The sequence below is a fragment of the Megalobrama amblycephala genome, linkage group LG13 (assembly GCF_018812025.1).
Source record: "Megalobrama amblycephala isolate DHTTF-2021 linkage group LG13, ASM1881202v1, whole genome shotgun sequence".
Lineage (NCBI taxonomy): Eukaryota > Metazoa > Chordata > Actinopteri > Cypriniformes > Xenocyprididae > Megalobrama > Megalobrama amblycephala.
In genome coordinates, this window is record NC_063056.1 from 37248979 (window position 1) to 37268251 (window position 19273).

Consider the following 19273-nt stretch of genomic DNA (forward strand, 5'->3'; position numbering starts at 1 on the left):
TAAACTTTAATGCAATCGCTGTGAATTAAATCATCTGCCATTGTTTGACACGTTTTAAAAAAATTTGAAAACAATCTAGGTGTATATAACACAAGAACAATTACATTGATGTAAATTAAATAATAATACTAATAATAAGAATTAAAAAAATAATGCATATAATTGCAAAGTATAACAACAAAATCTAATGTGCAATGGTGTCGTTTCGCTAAATAAAACGAGCGCTTTGCTGCGTTTCAGTGGATCTGGCAACCCGGGCTGTCAGCGCTCAGTTAAGGAACTCGTTAGTAATGTGGCTTCAAAATCTCACCAATGCTTAATCACAACTGCTCATTTATTAGCCGACGGTGTTATTCAGCGGATAATTAAAGTATTGAAATTAATTACTAGAAGCACTGTTCACGTTTCAGCGTAAATATCGATTTATCGAGCTGCGCAGAATAAGGCCAGATAGACTCTCAGGTAAGACGCTATTACACATGTGAGGCTTAAATGCTCTTTTTTATCATAAAACAAATTTAGTTGTAAACAAAGTGTAATTGAATAACCACTGCGCATTTTCACTGCTGTCAGAAGTGTTTGGTTTTATTTAAATGTTTAGTTTTAAGGGTGTCGCTAGGCGGCTAATGCTACTGACTGTTGTTTATGTTTTGGTGAAAGCGTCATCAGCTGACAGTCAAAGTAAACAGTTTAAATACATTTATTTGCTATAAACTGATTTATTATGGCTGATGTTAAAGGTATAAAGGCGTATCATGTATGTCACTAAACAGATGTTCAGGAATGCTTTAATAATTCATGCAGTTTTGGATCGCACTACTTAAAAGTGATGTTAAATGCAGATCTGACGCAGAAACATGTTGTGAATTTTTCTTATAATAAAGGCAGTGGTCAGATCTTTTGTCTATATTTTAATATTTTCCTAATATATAACTCCAGTCTTCAGTGTCACATGATCCTTCAGAATGCATTATAATATGCAGGTTTATTGCGCAAGAAACATTTATTATTATTGTTGAAACCCGTTGTGCTGCTTCATATTTTATTGGAAACTGTAAAACACTAATACTTAAAAGTTTAGGCTAAGATATATATAATTGATCAAAAGTGACAGTAAAGGCATTATGATTAAAAACCCCTGATTAATAATAACTAAGCACCGATAATAACTGAGCAGCAAATCAGCATATTAGAATGATTTCTGAAGGATCATGTGACACTGAATTCTGGAGTAATGATGCTGAAAATTCAGCTTTGCATCAGAGGAATAAATTATGTTTTCAAGTATTTTCAAATAGAAAACAGTTATTTTAAATAGTAATAATATTTCACAATATTACTGTTTTTACAGTATTTTTAATTAAATAAATGTAGCCTTGGTAAGCAGATGAAACTTTTTTTTAAAACATTAAAAATATTACTGATCCCAAACTTTAGCTTTGTCATCACAGGAATAAATTACATTTTAAAATAGACTACCGTTCAAAAGTTTGGGATCGGTAATATTTGAAAACATAATTTATTCCTGTGATGCAAAGCTGAATTTTCAGCATTATTACTCCAGTCTTCAGTGTCACATGATCCTTCAGAAATCATTCTAATATGATGATTAGTTCCTCAAGAAATATTTGTTATTATTATCAATGTTGAAAACAGTTGTGTACTTTTTTTTTCAGGATTCCTTGATAAATAGAAAGTTCAAAAGAACAGCATTTATCTAAAATACAAAGCTTTTGTAACATTTTACACTACCATTCAAAAGTTTGGGGTCAGTAAGAATTTTTATTTTTATTTTTTTGAAAAGAAATTAGAGAAATTAATACCTTTATTAGGTATTAGGGATGCATTAAATCAATCAAAAGTGACAGTAAAGACATTTATAATGTAACAAAAGATTATATTTCAAATAAACACTGTTCTTTTGAACTTTCCATTCATCAAAGAATCCTGAAAAAAAATATTGCACAGATATTTTGTATAATTGTAAACAACAAATGTTTCTTGAGCAGCAAATCATCATATTAGAATGATTTCTGAAGGATCATGTGACACTGAAGACTGGAGTAATGATGCTGAAAATTCAGCTTTGATCACAGGAATAAATTATGTTTTCAAATATTTTCAAATAGAAAACTGTTATTTTAAATTGTAATAATATTTCACAATATTACTGTTTTTACTGTATTTTTAATTTAATAAATGCAGCCATGGTGAGCAGACAACTTCTTTTAAAAACATTAAAAATCTTAGTAATCCAAAACCTTTGAATGGTAGTGTATATTCGAATAGAAAACAGTTATTTCAAATTGTAATAATATATATTTCACAATATTACTGTATTTTCAAATAAATGCAGCCTTGGTGAGCATAAGAAACTTCTTTCAAAACCATTAAAAAATCTTAATTATTCCAAACTTTTGACTGGTATAGTATATGTATTGACGGTAAATGAGATGTGACAGAATGACAGTTTAAATTATCGAGCGCTAACTAACTTGTTGAGTAGGTCCAAGACTCCATAAAAGTGAAAAATGACATTACCAGCTGCTGTTCTGTTATAGAAGCTCTGCCTCTCCGAGAGGCTTGAATTGCACAGATGATCAGAGATCTTTGGCACCTGGATGCAACAGTCTGAGTCGACGCTCCATGACGTGCTGTGAGACCATGTCGCTGCGGAACGTCACTAGTGATCTTCTGCACAGGCAGATCAGGGTGAGGAAACCTCTTTATTTTTTAAAAGTTGTAGACTTTAGACACAGAATGTCTTGTTACTCACCCTCATGTCATTCCAAACCTATATGCTGTTTTTTTTTTTTTTTTTTTTTAATTTGGAGCACCAAAGGAGGCAGTATTGCTGTATTAAGATATGCAGTACAAATGTCTTAGAGCTATTGCAATGTGTGTCAATCCGTGTGTGCAGGAGAAGAGAGCGCTGGACTTCCAGAGACACTATCATGTGACCGACCCGTTTATAAAGCGTCTGGGGCTGGAGGCTGAACTACAGGTGATTTATGAATGATTGTGTGCTGATTTATAGTTTTCATGTGACATCACACACAGCGAAACAAACAAGGGCAAGGCTTTCCTCTGAAATGAAATAAGTTTCAGGGTTTTTTCTGTTTTATTTTAAGTATCTAAAATGTTTTTTGGTGGTTTTATTTTTAGTTAACTATAATAAACCTGATTCATACTGCAGTCAAAAGTGAAATAGCTTTTAAAAATCGCAAAGCCAGGTATTTTTATCAGATTTGTACTAAGTACTAATGTATTGACACAGTCATATTTCAAGTCCAAACTCAGTATACTCCTTAATGATAATGCAAAAATTGCAAACTATATGCATGCAAGAAAATGTGCCCAGAATATGAATATAAGCAAACTAAATTGAACGTTTCCCATAGAAAACCATTATAAAAAAATGCTTAAAGGGATAGTTCACCCTAAAATGAAAATTAAGTCATAATTTGCCCATCTTTCTTTTATGGACCTCAAAAGGAGAATTAAAAAAAAAAAAAAAAATTTCCTGATCACACTCGTCCATACAATGGCAGTAAATAAAGACGCAATAGTATCACAGAATGATCCCATATGACAGGTGTTGTACAGTCAAACCAAAAATTATTCAGACGTTTTTGATATTTTTTCTACTAGTGGGTGCAGGACACTATAGTTCATTTCTGTAAGTGAGGATATCAAAATAAAGTAAACTGTGACATATTATACCCAACAGTTCTTCATACAGTGGACTACCAGTAAAATTGATACAAATTTGGAATCAAAAATTATTCAGACACTTTGACCCGACCATGGTTTGCTTAAGTGTTATCTGACATAATTAAGATTAATTTTTTCTGACACTGTTTAACTCTGAGATCTTGTCATATTTTATTACTTTTTTTAAACTATAGTGAATAAACTGTATTAATGAATGAAATGTTCAAGGTGTCTGAATAAATTTTGGTTTGACTGTATATTCCAAGTGTTCTGGGGGTATATGATAGGGTTTAGTAAAAAACAAATGTAAGTTTTTATTTAACAAAAATCTTGATCATGGCCGTTGGTCTTCTGTGCACTGCTGCACCACGTGTGCATTAGAAAAACTCTATTAGTGCCGCAGTTCACTCAGTTTCACCCAGAAAAAGCACACAAGCTTTGTGAAATCGGGATTAACAAAAGCGCGACATGAAATAGAACCCATGTATCTTTTTCTCTGAGGTGAATATATCAGTTTTGTTAGTTGTAACAAGAAGATATCGTGTTCACTTCACATCTGTCAACTGTCATCAGACAATAATGTACAAGGTTGTATTTCATTCACTGCCATTTTATGGATGAGCGTTTTTTTTTAATTCTCTTTTTGTGGTCCAAAAAAAGAAAGAAGGGCATACAACATTAGAACAACCCCAGGGTGAGTAAATGATGACTAAAGGTGCACTAGAATTAAATATTGAATTTACCTTGGCATAGTTGAATAACAAGAGTTCAGTACATGGAAAAGACATACATTGAGTTTCAAACTCCATTGTTTCCTCCTTCTCATATAAATCTCATTTGTTTAAAAAACCTCCGAAGAACAGGCGAATCTCAACATAACACCGACTGTTACGGAACAGTCGGGATCATTAATATGTACGCCCCCAATATTTGCATATGCCAGCCCATGTTCAAGGCATTAGAAAAGGGCAGAACGTCTGGATCTGTGCACAGCTGAATCATCAGACTAGGTAAGCAAGCAAGGACAATAGCGAAAAATGGCAGATGGAGCGATAATAACTGACATGATCCATGATATCATGATATTTTTAGTGATATTTGTAAATTGTCTTTCTAAATGTTTTGTTAGCATGTTGCTAATGTACTGTTAAATGTGGTTAAAGTTACCATCAGTTATTACTGTATTCACAGAGACAAGAGCCATCACTATTTTCATTATTAAACACTTGCAGTCTGTATAATTCATAAACACAACTTCATTCTTTATAAATCTCTCCAACAGTGTGTAATGTTAGCTTTAGCCACGGAGCACTATCAAACTCATTCAGAATCAAATGTAAACATCCAAATAAACACTGTACTTACGCGATTAGACGTTGCTTGACGAACACTTTGTAAAGATCCATTTTGAGGGTTATATTAGCTGTGTAAACTTTGTTTATGCTGTTCAAGGCAAGCGCGAGCTCTGGGGGAGGGGAGCACGAGATTTAAAGGGGCCGCAGCCTATATATCGGTGCATAGTTAATGATGCCCAAAATAGGCAGTTAAAAAAATGAATTAAAAAAAATCTATGGGGTATTTTGAGCTGAAACTTCACAGACACATTCAGGGGACACCTTAGACTTATATTACATCTTTTAAAAAGACGTTCTAGAGCACCTTTAATTTTCATTTTAGGGTGAACTATCCCTTTAATATATAAAGACAGTAATGTTGGAGGACCAAATTCAGTACACAACCAGATTATTAAAGTCATAAAATGAAAGATGTGATACTTTTCTTCCCTAATGTGAAGTATATCCGAGTGAAACGGCTTCTGGAACAAGAATAGAGGGCGGGGCTTGATTTTGTCCATGAGAAATTGATTGGATGGTTGTGGTTTGCTATTGGTGGATCTCATGTGAGTGACAGGTTGCCCTGCCCTCACGCCAGTAAACATATCATTAGAGATGTCGCTGCAAGAGGGAGGGGAAGTTATTTTGATTAAAGAATTAAAAAAATCATGATGTGCACAGATTAATCATTTTTAATAAATACTGCAATATCCTATAAAAAAAATAATTGTCGATTTTGTTTTAATGGTGACTTTAATAAAACAGTACTTTTTTTTTTGCAATAAAATAGTAAAATTTAGATAATTCATGACTATTTACACCCTTACAAATCAACAGTCTGTTTTTGCTGCTGTACCTTTAAGATTCAATGCAAACACCTCTTCATGAGTGATGGTGCTTTGCTGCGCTTACACATGAGCCATGTTGATTTTGTAGTTTTTTGGGTTTTTTTTGGAATAGATAAGACGCTTCGAGATATATTATATATTAGCACTGAGTTATTGTCTCTGTTTTCAGGGTCACTCTGGCTGTGTCAACTGTCTGGAGTGGAATGAGAAAGGAGAGTAAGTTCTGTTGAATCCCAGTTTGTCGCATTTCACAGTGTCTCTTCATAAACTCATTCGGCTTTTTCCTTTCTAGTCTCCTAGCCTCAGGTTCAGATGATCAGCATGCCATCATCTGGGATCCCTTCCGGCACAAAAAGCTCATCACTATGCACACAGGACATGCAGCTAACATCTTCTCAGTCAAGGTGAAGTCCACGTCACGTTTCAGCTTTTTCAGTCAGCGTCTAGTAAATGTGTCAAAATGTGTATTCTTAATGATCGTGTGTGTTTGCAGTTCCTCCCTCACTCCGAAGACCGAATCTTGATCACAGGAGCCGCCGATACCAAGGTGCACGTGCACGACTTGACGGCGAAGGAGACCATTCACATGTTCTCAGACCACACTAACCGCGTCAAACGGATCGCAACGGCTCCCATGTGGCCCAACACCTTCTGGAGCGCGGCTGAGGATGGCATCATTAGGTAGGTCAAGTTGAAGTCTCTGCCTCAGACGTGCTTGAGTTTGTGAGTTGATAAAAGCTTATAAATGTATGGAATAAAAAATGAAAATAAATAAATGAGGCTGCAAAATAATCAGAATATAGCTCAGTGCAATTGTCAAATCAAAGGCTGCAGTGTGATTAAATAACTAAGCATTTCATTATTATAATTATCAGTATTTTTTATTTTACAGAACAAATGTAATTTACAACAGTATTATATTTCATCATTATCTTCATTTTTATAGAGTTAAACCATACTACTATTACTACTACTGCTAATATTTTATTATAATATATTATCATTATTATTAGCGACATTAGAGAACCGTGAACATGCAAATGTGTTATTAAATTATTGAAATATTAATCTTTGGGGGTACTTCAAGTAAATGAAGTAAATTTTACATCTAAGGGATTCCTCTTCTGGAAAGGGGGCCGGGAGCAGCAGCTAATTTGCATTTAAAGGGACACACACAAAAACGGCGTGTTTTTGCTCACACCCAAATAGGGACATTTGCTTGTCAAAGGGGCAATTTGACAAGCTATAATAAATGATCTGTGGGGTATTTTGAGCTGAAACTTCACTTGTATTACATCTTGTGAAAAGGGGCATTATAGGTCCCCTGTAAAGTTTTAGTGATTTTGTTGTGTGTTTTGTCTTTTTTTTATTAGTGGGGTGCCTTAGCAACTAACTGAAATAAAATGGGTTTTTTAGATTTTATTTTAGTTAACATTTATTTTATTTATAGTATTTATAGTAACAAATGTTTTTTGATGGTGTTACTTTCAGTTAATGATAATTAATTACCCTATTCCTTACTGCACAGAAAAGAGGAAAGAACTTTTAAAAAAGCTATAATCTGATTTCCTGCATTAATTCTAAGTGGGCGGTTCTAGAATAAGCTACAGTGCTGACGTCTGGATAGCCGTGTTGAATTTCAGTCTCGAGGGGATGGACACAAGCCTCCAGTGGAAGTTTAATCATATATGCTCTCCTTGAAGTTAATTAGGCTCATAGGAACCGGCTTATATGCCCTTGAAAACTGCATTTCAGGCCTCTCCAGATGTTGTGTTGGCTGCAAGGTAGTTTCACCCATCAGGGAGCATATATGCCCTGGCAATGAATGATGTTTGGATATGAAAGAACACAGCAGGTCCCTGGCTAATGCCAAAGCTGACTACCTCACAGTATTTAATGCTTTGTATTTAGAGGACATTTTTTATTACATTTATGAGATGCTGCAAAACATGCGAGCGCAATGGTCAAATATGTCCGTCTAACGTGTAGAAAAACTATGGAAAAGTAGCACAGTGCAATGCAAAAACACATTCTGTATGAATGGACCCTTACACTTGTTTTAAAGAATTGTTACAAAAGGAAATAATAATAATAATAATAATAATTCTTTCCTTTTGTTGTAATAAAATCTTTCCTTTTCTAGTCAAGCATCTGCCATATACAGACACTTTTCACCATCCAATCAATTCCCGCTTTACATTTTAAAGTCTGTTACTGTTTTATTTCCCTTCTACCCAGGCAGTATGATCTGAGAGAGAGCAGTAAACGCTCGGAGGTTTTAATTGATCTGACGGAGTATTGCGGGCAGCTTGTGGAAGCAAAATGTCTGGCGATCAACCCTCGTGACAACAACTACATGGCTGTGGGAGCTAACGGGCCTTTTGTTCGGCTCTATGACATTAGAATGATCCACAATCACAGGTGACTTTATTAGTATTATTAAAAGAATCATTAAAACACAAACTGAGATGTGAAGCAGATTGTCCATACAAAAAAAAAATTTAATGGTGATTAATATTGTTTCGCTCCAAAGATGATAAAAGGAACAGACAGACATTATTTGTTAATCTTCTCCTCTCAAATCTCATTCACTTGTGTTCATTTAAAAACGGAGCCTTTAGATTAGACTTATTGCAGCAGGTTTGATATTATTGGAATTGAAAATCTTAAAAGTGCGACAACAAATGAGATTTGAGACGTGGCAGATTATCATTGCTTTTCATGAGGGTGAGTCAATGATGACAAAATGTTTATTTCTGGTTGGTATATTGGTAAATAGAATTCTTGATTACAGATCCATATTCCTGTTGTTATTCTGATTATTTTCAGAGATATTTTCTTTAGGGTGTAACGTTGCACTCTTGTCTACCTTCTAGGAAGTCTATGAGTCAAAGTACCTCGGCTGGTGTTCACACGTTTTGCGACAAACGGAAATCGATACCGGATGGTGCCGGACAGTACTATGTCGCAGGTTTGTAGCCCGGATCATTGCGTTGCTCACGGATGGAACTTCTGTGTTGGAAAAACCTGCTTTTACAGATATTTATCTCCGTTTGCAGGTCACTTACCTGTGAAGCTTCCTGACTATAATAACAGATTGCGAGTTCTGGTGGCAACCTATGTTACATTCAGCCCAGACGGTACTGAGCTGCTGGTAAACATGGGTGGAGAACAGGTAATTAGTTAGCGAGGCTTGCTGCTGATAGTTATTGACTCTCCGTTTCCAGTATGCAGGACTGAAGATGTTTTATGTGCAGTTACGCATTGCTGCTTCCTGTTTGCAGGTGTATTTATTTGATCTGACGTTCAAACAGAGACCGTACACTTTTCTGCTGCCCAAAAAGTGCCATCCATCATCAGGTAATAAACATTTTGCAGTGATGAAGCAAATAAATTGATTAATTGAATTTATTTTCTCTGAAATTTATCAAACTTACCAGCTCTAAATCTGTTTTTACAACTGAAGTTTAAATGAGAAAAGCTATTAAAACATTGAATCTCGAGGAAGAACACAGTCTTAAGACCAACTGTTAGGATCGATAACAATTTTATGTATAAAAAATATGAAATAATCTTGTGTTTTACTGGTCTGCTCTTGATTGTTGTTCATGATGGGTATCTTCTGACAGAGGTGCAAAATGGGAAAACCACCAACGGTGTGTCCAATGGGATTCATTTACCTGCAAGCCGCCTTAAACTGGCTAAACTTACCAGGTAACATTGATTTATGTGTGTTATGCCGACTGCATCTTAAATTATGTTCCATCCGAAGTTGCAAATTCAACTTCTGCGCACCGTTTCCATCCCATGTGTTCAAGAGAACATAAGCGTTGCTTCTTGGGAAATTGGCGCAAAATGTGTAATAAAAATGTTGGGAAAGCCACTGTGGCTCAGAGAGTGCAGACAAAATGCAATAAATGCTGTCATGTTATCTTGCATTCAAATGTCTGCTGTTTGGGAATGTAATCATGTGAGACAGTTCTGGGAGGAAATTAAACCAAATCATTTTAATAACAGACTTTGGCTCAGGCATTTCAAAATGACCAAACCAACATTTGAGATGCTGTGCAAAGCGATTGGTCCACTGGTTAGTCCAGTTATCTAATCACTTCCTCTGTTGAGGCAACATCATGTGAGTTTTTTGTTATGCGTCGAGGGATTTGTTTGGTAAAAATGTGTTTTCATAGTAGTTTATGCACTTCTTCTTATCGGATAAAAAAAATGATCCACCTCAATTGAGTGCATAAATTTTTTTTTTTTATGATACATTTTTCGATATTATGCACATTTTGGCATTTCCATCTAGTGTTTTTTTTAATGCAATATCCCAAAATTCGCATAAAAATATGTGGAGGGAAACATATCTATTGATTACGGCGCCGTCCCATTTATATGATGTTATTTCCCGTTCATTTGTCATAGACTAGTTTGAGTTGCAATAATTGTTGCTGTCTGTATTTGTGTCTCTGCATCAGTGGCTCTAATGATCTTCCTCCTCATCTGGAGAGGATCAAGCAACAGGCTAATGATGCGTTCGCGCGGCAGCAGTGGACTCAAGCCATTCAGCTCTACAGTCTGGGCCTCCATGAAGCCAGTCAAAATGCTATGCTGTACGGAAACCGTGCTGCTGCATACATGAAGCGAAAATGGTATGATAAATCCTTTTGATGCAAGAAGGGCTGCAGGATTTGGTTAAAAAAAATCATCACATTGTTGATCACATTATTTTGACTTTGGAAACAGTTGAAAAAGATGTGCACCGCACAATGCATGCAGCACATGCCAAGTTTATATTTGTTTAATTACATCCACAGCCTTTTGTGCTTTAAGGCAAGACACCACATGTGAATAGGGTCGAATTTTAACTAGTCGATATCAGCATACTTTCCCCAGTTGATTAATTACAGTACATTTAAGACAATTGTTTTGTATTACAAGTTTTCTAAAAATGTTATGTTCAAATATGCAAATGAGACATTATCTAATTAAATATGCTCTAATTTGCATACATTTCCAGATCAGAAATGTAAGAAAATACTGTCAGCAGACAGAAAAAAAATACATTTAGAAATGAAATGTTCTATAAATCAGGTGAATGATATGAACAAACCCCTCTGTAGGGCTTTCTACACTGCGCTTAACCCCCGGGTTATCTTCATTCCAAACACCGCTTTTAACCCCAGGTAAATGAATGTTTCACACTTGTAATTTAGAAGCAGGTTTAGCACCGCTTCTTACCCAGGGTTATGAACCCTGTTCCGGAACAGGGTTAGCAACACTTTTGCGGTTTTAACCCCGCATTGCGGTGCCAAACTTGTACAGTGTGAAACGATGCGGTGTTGGAATTTTACAGCTAGACTCTTAGCAACAGACAACCAATCGCGTACTCATATTTGCCTGCTTTGGACAGACACGCAAACACTATGCATTGTATATAAACAGTAGATTCAGCGTTTCAGAGGAAAAGTATCACATGCTGACAGAAAACACGACAATTTTTTATTGAAGAAGAGTTTCATTCTTACCTTTTATAGTCCAAATTGTCCATTTAGTATAAACTCGATAGTACAGTCGGCAATACGAGGATGTGCAATGGTAGAGCTATGTAAACAGGTCACGTGCTGCGTTTATCCAATCAATGACACTGACACCACAAATATGCAAATAGGCATGCAAAACCAGGGTTTAAGAATGTACAGTGTGAAACGTTAATTGTTAACCCCGGGTAAATTATGAGCAGTGTAAAACGTGAGGCAAGATAATCCAGGATTTCATTTACCCGGGGTTTAGAATGACCCAGGGTTAACTATTTCAAGTGTGAAAAGCCCTTGTAAAACCCTTAAGAATATAGATAGGAATAAAACTAAAGTTTGGTGTATGTAAAGCTGCTGAAGTGGAGATTTATGACTTAGTGCAGGAGAAAAAACTCACTGCCTTTTAAAGATATGTATATGTATGTAATACTTAAATGTGTTTTCTTTCCACTATTCTGAAAGAAGACATGTTATGGAAGCAAAACAGGCAAAAATCTCATATTAACTAGTGCAACAATGATTTTGCCTTGTAGTGTCTTGCCTTAATAATTAGTGGTTTAATGTGAAGTGCATCATGTGGCTTTGCCCCTCGTCTCTGGCAGGGATGGTGATCACTATGACGCACTTCGAGACTGTCTTAAGGCCTTGTCCCTGAACCCAGGCCACCTGAAGGCGCACTTCCGTTTAGCACGCTGCCTCTTTGAGCTCAAGTACATCGCTGAGGCTCTGGAGTGTCTAGATGACTTCAAGGGCAAGTTTCCAGAGCAGGCACACAGCAGCGCTTGTGACGCCCTCGACAAAGACATCAAGGCTGCCCTCTTCTCAAAAACAGAATCCTGTAGGTTCTTGTCTTGTCTGTCTTGGATCTTGGATTTTGTTTGTGGATGCATTTTAATAATCAGGACTCTGGATGTTTTTCATGCATCTGATCTAGCTGACGACAAAAAGGGGAACAGCTCCATCCGCTTGCATAATTTCAGCCGGAAAGAGTCCATCCCGGAGGATGAGATCGTTCTCAGAGAGCGAAGCTTCGACTACAAGCATCGCTACTGTGGCCACTGCAATACGACCACTGACATTAAGGAAGCAAACTTCTTTGGAAGGTCAGTTTACTTATGCATTATTCACCTTTAATGTAAATCTCCTTTCTCCGCTTATAACGCATGTCATATCTGCTGCTAAACGAGGATCTGAATATGAGACCTACAGCACATGACTTGTTTGTTTGATGCTCTACAGTAAAGGACAGTACATTGTAAGCGGTTCAGATGATGGGTCGTTTTTCATCTGGGAGAAAGAGACAACGAACCTGGTGCGGATCTTACAGGGGGACGAGTCTATAGTGAACTGCCTACAGCCGCACCCCAGCTACTGCTTCCTGGCCACCAGCGGTATCGATCCCGTGGTGCGACTGTGGAACCCAAGACCGGAGGTACGAACTGACTCCAATGACATGCTTGTCACATCAGTGGCGTGTGTCATTATGAATGATGAATAATTGAATGCCAACAGTGACTTAGGCAATATTGCGATTTAAACTTTACCTCATGTAAACACAGTACTAATCAAATATATGCAATTAAGCTCATAATCGTAGTAAAATATGTGGCATATGCTGATTTTAAAGAAAAGCATCACATTTTTGGGGTGCTGAAAAAACAGTTCATATTGTACAACATGAATATAATACAGTATATTGATGGTCGAAAACATAGGAGTTGGCGTACGTGAAAAAAGGAGGTGAAAATAACCACAATTCTTAGTGAATAATCAGAATAATGAAAATTTCATTTAAACACGAGTGAAGAGGTTTGCTCGTGTCATGTAAATATCTTACTGCGATTAAGTCCTTACTCTGATTATTGGAAATAATCACATTATTGATGCACATGTAAACTTAGTCAGTGAATCAATCTGAGTCATAATTTAGCATTTTAGTATTCAATTTTGATTCGATTTGATACACTGAACTAGTTTGTTGATTATTTCTTAGATTAATCGGATGAAAAATCCAAAAATGGTTAGTTATTTAAATTAAAAAAAAAATAAAAAAAATCCATTATTTACAAAATTCTTATTTCACATCCTGCCCAATGTTGTCCTCCAGATAATGTCCAAATGCTAAAATGCCAAGTTGAAGATAGTTGGACGATATACTTACTATAGTTGTGTTCAATGTAGGCAATGTGCAATTAAACATTATGTGTAAAAAAGGAATTTAAACTCATTACTTACCATGTACCAAGTGGAAGGTAGAATCACTAAATTAAAAATAACTATTTAGTGCACACATATTGCATTTATACTCCATAACAATTAGTCAGTTTATTGTTACTGCTCTCGTAAAAAAATTACTAGTGTTACATGTAAAATTGTAAATAAAAATTTAGATTTTAGTCAGAATGTTTTAGTCTGATTGACAAGCCAGTGCTCGCTCACTTAAAGGGATAGTTCACCCAAAAATGAAAATTTGATGTTTATCTGCTTACCCCCAGGGCATCCAAGATGTAGGTGACTTTGTTTCTTCAGTAGAACACAAATGATGATTTTTAACTCCAACCGTTGCGGTCTGTCAGTCAAATAATGCTAGTGGATGGGAACTTCTACTGTAAGAGTCAAAAAAACATGCACAGACAAGTTGATGTCCTAAGACACGAAACGATCGGTTTGTGCGAGAAACCGAACAGTATTTATATCATTTTTTACCTCTAAAACACCACTATGTCCAACTGCGTTCAGCATTCGCTTAGTGAGGTCTGATCGCGCTCTGACAAAGGCAGTGATGTCTCGCGCGTATACTTCAATGAGTGCTAGACATTACTGCCGTTGTCAGAGCGCAATCAGACCTCACTTACCGAGTGCTGAATGCAGTTGGACATAGTGGTGTTTTAGAAGTAAAAAAACACCACTACTGAAGAAACAAAGTCACCTACATCTTGGATGCGCTGGGGGTAAGCAGATAAACATCACATTTTCATTGTTGGGTGAACTATCCCTTTAAGGTTAACAGACTCTTGCTGTCAAGATGAGCCTTTTGAGCCTATTGAATTGGTCAAAAACAGTGTGACTGTGATCGTTCAACCCTAAAAGCACTTAAAAAAGGTTTGTCAGAGTAAAAAGTAATTTTTCAGCTCTTAAAGGGGACCTATAATGCCCCCTTTCACAAGATGTAATATACATCTCTGGTGTCCCCAGAATGTGTGAAGTTTCAGCTCAAAATACCCCACAGATCAGTTATTATAGCTTGTCAAATTTGCCTTTATTTGGGTTTGAACAAAAACACGGCATTTTTGTGTGTGTTCCTTTAAATGCAAATGAGCTGCTGCTCCCGGCCCCCTTTCCAGAAGAGGGCGGAGCTTTAACAGCTCACGCTTCAGTTGCTCAACAACAACAAAGCTGGAGAATCTCACGCAGCCAAAATGAGGATTGTCAGTAACGGTGTTCAGCCTTACATTGTTCAAACCGGAGTCGACACTGATGGAGAGACTCAGGAAGAAGTTACAACTTTTAGAAGGAAACTGGACGTTTCTGAATGGTTAGTGGATAAATGTATGTAGTTGCTGTGGAGTTGATTCAACTCATCCACTAGCATGTGCCGTCATGTTAATCTTTTGTGCAAATCCAGCGTTGAATTGACCCTCGTTTGTGAATCAACTTTTGCCATGGCGTTAGAACTGGTGCACTGTTGTCACTTGCAAAAACAAAATGCTGGCGCCGTGGGCGGAAACGTGCAGATGAAGGGGCGGTTATATTATAATAAGATCCCTTCCTATGTCTCAAGGGGAGCGAAATCTCAGCGGCTCGTTTTTTCACATGCTTGCAGAGAAAGGCTTACCAGAACAAAGTTACTGGGTTGTCCTTTTTCCATTTTCTGGGTTGGTAGGTACATCGGGGACCCGATTATAGCACTTAAACGGAAAAAGTCAGATGTCCCCTTTAAAAAAAAACTCTATACAGAAATTTTAAATGGTAGGATTTACAATCTAGAATGATTCATTCCTTCCAAATAGAGCTATTTAAGTCATCTGGTGAAACTTCCTATATTTTTTCATATCGCAATGAATATCACAGAAAAACAAAATATTGCAATGTCATGTTTTTTTTCCAATATCATGCTAATTTATCTTGAGGCAAGAAAAAGACAAACTACGTCAGACTTTTGATTGCACCAAAAGTAACTTTCAAACTTATTTTCTCTTCTGTGTATCCTGCATGGCCGACCACCAGTCGGAGAATGAGAACTGTCGGGTGGTGGAGGACATGGAGAGTGCGGCCCAAGCCAACCAACGGCGCATGAATGCGGATCCGCTGGAGGTGATGCTGTTGAACATGGGCTACCGCATCACAGGCCTGAGCAGCAGAGGAGCCGAGGGCTCGGACGAAGACGACAGCTCGGAGGGCCAGGTTCAGTGCCGCTCTAGCTAGAACGCCGTCACGGACCTCCACACGCACCCGTCCCACATTTGAGAAGAGGGCAAAGCACCTTAGATATTTACTTTTGCAATTTCAGTTCTTCAACGTGACGCTGAGTGAATGAATGTCGCCGCTCCGCACTATGCAGAAGTTGGAGAAGTGGGAAACACAATCGCACAATTCAAGTCAAGTCAAAAGCACTTACAGATTAATATCCGCAAAATCATTTTAAAAAGCGCGCGCTAGAAGAGTGTTGGCGTACTGTCAGATTAAAGCTTGTTTCCAAAGTCGCAAAGCGCTTGGGTCTTTCTAATGCGGGGCTTGCTATTGGACGCTGTTGGCCATGATATTCTCATTTTCTTTCTTTTCCCAAATGAACTTAATCATCTTTATGAGCGCCAGAGGACAGTAAAAAATGAGTGTTAATAAAAGTATGTTTATAGGTCTGCAGCACTTTCTTTTGGAATATATTCTGGAAAAATAAATGGTGTTTATGTTCGACCCAGACTTGCATTGTGAATGTTCATCAAGTCGTGGTTTGCTGGGACTGAAAAATTTTGTTGATGATGATGATGATGTTTATTGTCAGATATTTTGGAAGGATTTGTTATTATTTTTTTACCTTTTTCTTCATCGGCATAAGCAGGATGTCTGACTGTTGCCCTTTCATCTTCATAGATGAACCTGAAAAGAGATGATAAAACAAGAATAAAGATGCGGAGAGGGACTTTTCGCAAAGGTTATAACTTGCTATGAGAAGACAAGATTTAACTGCAGTTAAAAGAAACAGAATTGGGTTTATTTTGGGATATGTGTGTGTTTGTTTCACTGTGTTCATCTTTTGAGATTTCAGAACAGTTTAGTGCAACATTTAAAAAAATAAATAACATTTCTGTTGTTGCTGTCATGATCCTTGGTGGGGGAATTTCCAGAAAGGAAAACGCATTATTTGACTTAAATGTACTCTTTATCATCAATGGTATGGCTTTTTGAACACAGTAATAATGTGACGGAGATAAATTTGATCGCTCTCATTAGAGTCAGTGGAGCCGTCGACACTGGAAGCACCGGTGTGTTGAGAAATTGAGTCCCCCCCAGAAATCGAGTTTCCTTTACGACCTTGAGTGATCCCATTGGTTCAACGTAGTATTTTTAGCACCTGATTCAAGCGATTCAATAAAGCATTTCTGTTTTTTTAGTTAGCTTATGTACCCGATTGGCCTGCTAGCTTAGCTTATATTATATATTAGCTTATATTATATTATGTTTTTTGCTTCCAATATAGTTCCCAATTATACATGACAAGTAATTTATTAAAAATGTATTATAGTATTATTATATACTATACCACATTGCTATTATTGTGTAAAATTAATATTAAATTACTTTTACAGAACATAGTATGTTGCAACAATCCTTATCCTTATAAAAAAATAAAAAAAAACATTTTTAGGCATGGTTGTGTTTCCAGTTTGTTTTATTATGCAGTATATTTCAAGCATGTTGTTTGTGCACTTAATGTAATAAACATCATATACAGTAATAGTGAAATTGGTTATAATTAGTCAAGACGTCTTGATAACAACTTTTGATCAAACATTACCACCTGAGTCTTAAAGGAGACCCGATTCCTGGGGGGGACTTGATTTCTCATGACACCGTACAAACATGCTGCACATCCATGTCTTAAATAAAATTAATTTATTTACAAATATTATATGTGTGATTTTATTAATTGTTTATCGATTGTTACATTAAAGCCAGCTCATGATGTCTCTGTCCTGCTTTTGTTCTAATCATATATATATAGGCCTACATGCAACCGATGGATTTCTGTTGGAAATAACATAGGAACATTTTCATTTCACTAAGGAAAAAGTGTAGCTTCAAGCTCAAGCTGAATATTCACATGATGCAGCTTCCAGTGCAGACTTGCTTCTCGCAGCTGATTGGACGCTTTGAATTGACGCAAATACGCTTGCCGCCAAATCCCTGTGCGCTACTTTGATGAAGTTGTTACGTTCACTTTCCCTGCTAAAGATTAGTCAAAGTCTGCTTTTTGCTGAATAGTTTTTTTTTTTTTTCTAAAGTGTAATTCATTTCCTGTCATGTTGTGCCACAAACAGTGGAGAAAACCCGTGTCCTCTAAAGGCCACCTGACCTACATACACTAATGAGAAAGGTGTAGTGCGCATCTAGGCCAGATGTGTTGCAGGGCCATGGATGTGTTCAGAATAGCATACTACTATAGTATATATACTGTACTATACATGTGTAGTATGCATACTGTGCATATACAACCCAAATTACATTTGCAACCTTCCATTGCAGTTTTGACATTTCTATTTTGACTCATTTGATCAAATTCCATTAGTTATCTACATTAGTTAACATGCACTAATGAGGAAAAATAATTCTAATTCATTTATTAATCTTAGTTAATGTTAATTTCAACATTTAGTAATCAGTTATTAAAGTCAAATGTCACCTGACGGTTGTGTTTTTAACTAACTTAAACAAAGATTAATGAAAAATGTAACAAATGTATTGCTCATTTTTAGTAAATGTTAATTAATGCATTAACAAATGGACCTTACTGTAAAGTGTTATCATTAAAACATTTTTACACAAAATTATTCACAACAACTATATGTATTTCCAAGATGATTACTGAATCCTGCACTGTAAAAAGTGTTAACCTGCAAATGTTACCTGACTTAACTCATATTAATGGTATACATTTTTGTATTTAGGTTGATTCAGTAATACTAAATAACATTTTTGTATTTGAAACCAGTTAGACCCAGTTCATTTAGATGTTCACTCAGTGTATTCTGCACAGTACTGGAATAATCTAGAACACATCCCAACCCAAAATCCCTCATATATTGGCCAGTATCCTGTCAGAAAAATGCACCTGTGCTCCACTTTTTACACTGTGAGCAGAGTACAGTTTACCATGCCATTAGGGTGATAAAGCAAACCGTATGGCAACCCAGATGTCACACTACAATATGGATGAATGCAAAGATGGGAGAGGATGTTTCCTCTCCTCACCTGTTCTTATAATGCTGTGATTTAATGCATGAAGTCCTTTACACAGATCTGTACATGGAAAGAAATTATAAAGCCTATTTTTAAGACGATATATTTTTTGCACTGTGACATTTCTTTGACAGTTAAGGCATGCACCCTAAAAAATCTTATTACCGTAATACTTTTTATCCCCTGTAAAGCAAAACAAGCAAAAATATTGTACAGTAAGTACATCATGGTATTATTTGTTGTACTGCTTTTATTATTTATTTATTTTCTGACAAAAAGAAAAACTGGTAACACTTTACGTAAAGCCTTTATGTATAATGCATTATAAAGGTATTATCTAATGCATAATCTTTTCATAAATCATTGTAACCAAAGTTAAAAATGC

General features: G+C 36.3%; 1 protein-coding gene across 2 annotated transcripts; it reads left to right on the top strand.

Moving 5' to 3' along the window:
* Positions 1-229: 229 nt before the first annotated feature.
* wdtc1 (WD and tetratricopeptide repeats 1) lies at positions 230-16740 on the top strand. 2 transcript variants are annotated; one of them, XM_048151786.1, is made up of 16 exons: positions 230-462; positions 2565-2712; positions 2921-3004; positions 6066-6112; positions 6189-6300; positions 6390-6577; positions 8135-8317; positions 8773-8867; positions 8956-9071; positions 9181-9256; positions 9526-9610; positions 10372-10545; positions 12033-12268; positions 12365-12533; positions 12670-12862; positions 15658-16740. In XM_048151786.1, the coding sequence occupies exons 2-16, from the start codon at positions 2647-2649 to the stop codon at positions 15853-15855; spliced, it is 2022 nt and encodes a 673-aa protein (XP_048007743.1). In that variant the 5' UTR covers positions 230-462; positions 2565-2646; the 3' UTR covers positions 15856-16740. The 2 variants fall into 2 exon arrangements, with proteins under 2 accessions (XP_048007743.1, XP_048007742.1); XM_048151785.1 differs by having other exon boundaries at positions 231-462; positions 2562-2712.
* The last annotated feature ends 2533 nt before the right edge of the window (positions 16741-19273 follow it).

Bases quoted from the DNA above. Each gene is read 5' to 3' on its own strand.
- wdtc1 (XM_048151786.1), top strand. From the start codon at position 2,647: ATGACGTGCTGTGAGACCATGTCGCTGCGGAACGTCACTAGTGATCTT. The intron at 8,868-8,955 runs GTTTGTAGCCCG...CTCCGTTTGCAG, and splicing joins CGGACAGTACTATGTCGCAG to GTCACTTACCTGTGAAGCTT. The intron at 12,863-15,657 runs GTACGAACTGAC...GCCGACCACCAG, and splicing joins TGTGGAACCCAAGACCGGAG to TCGGAGAATGAGAACTGTCG.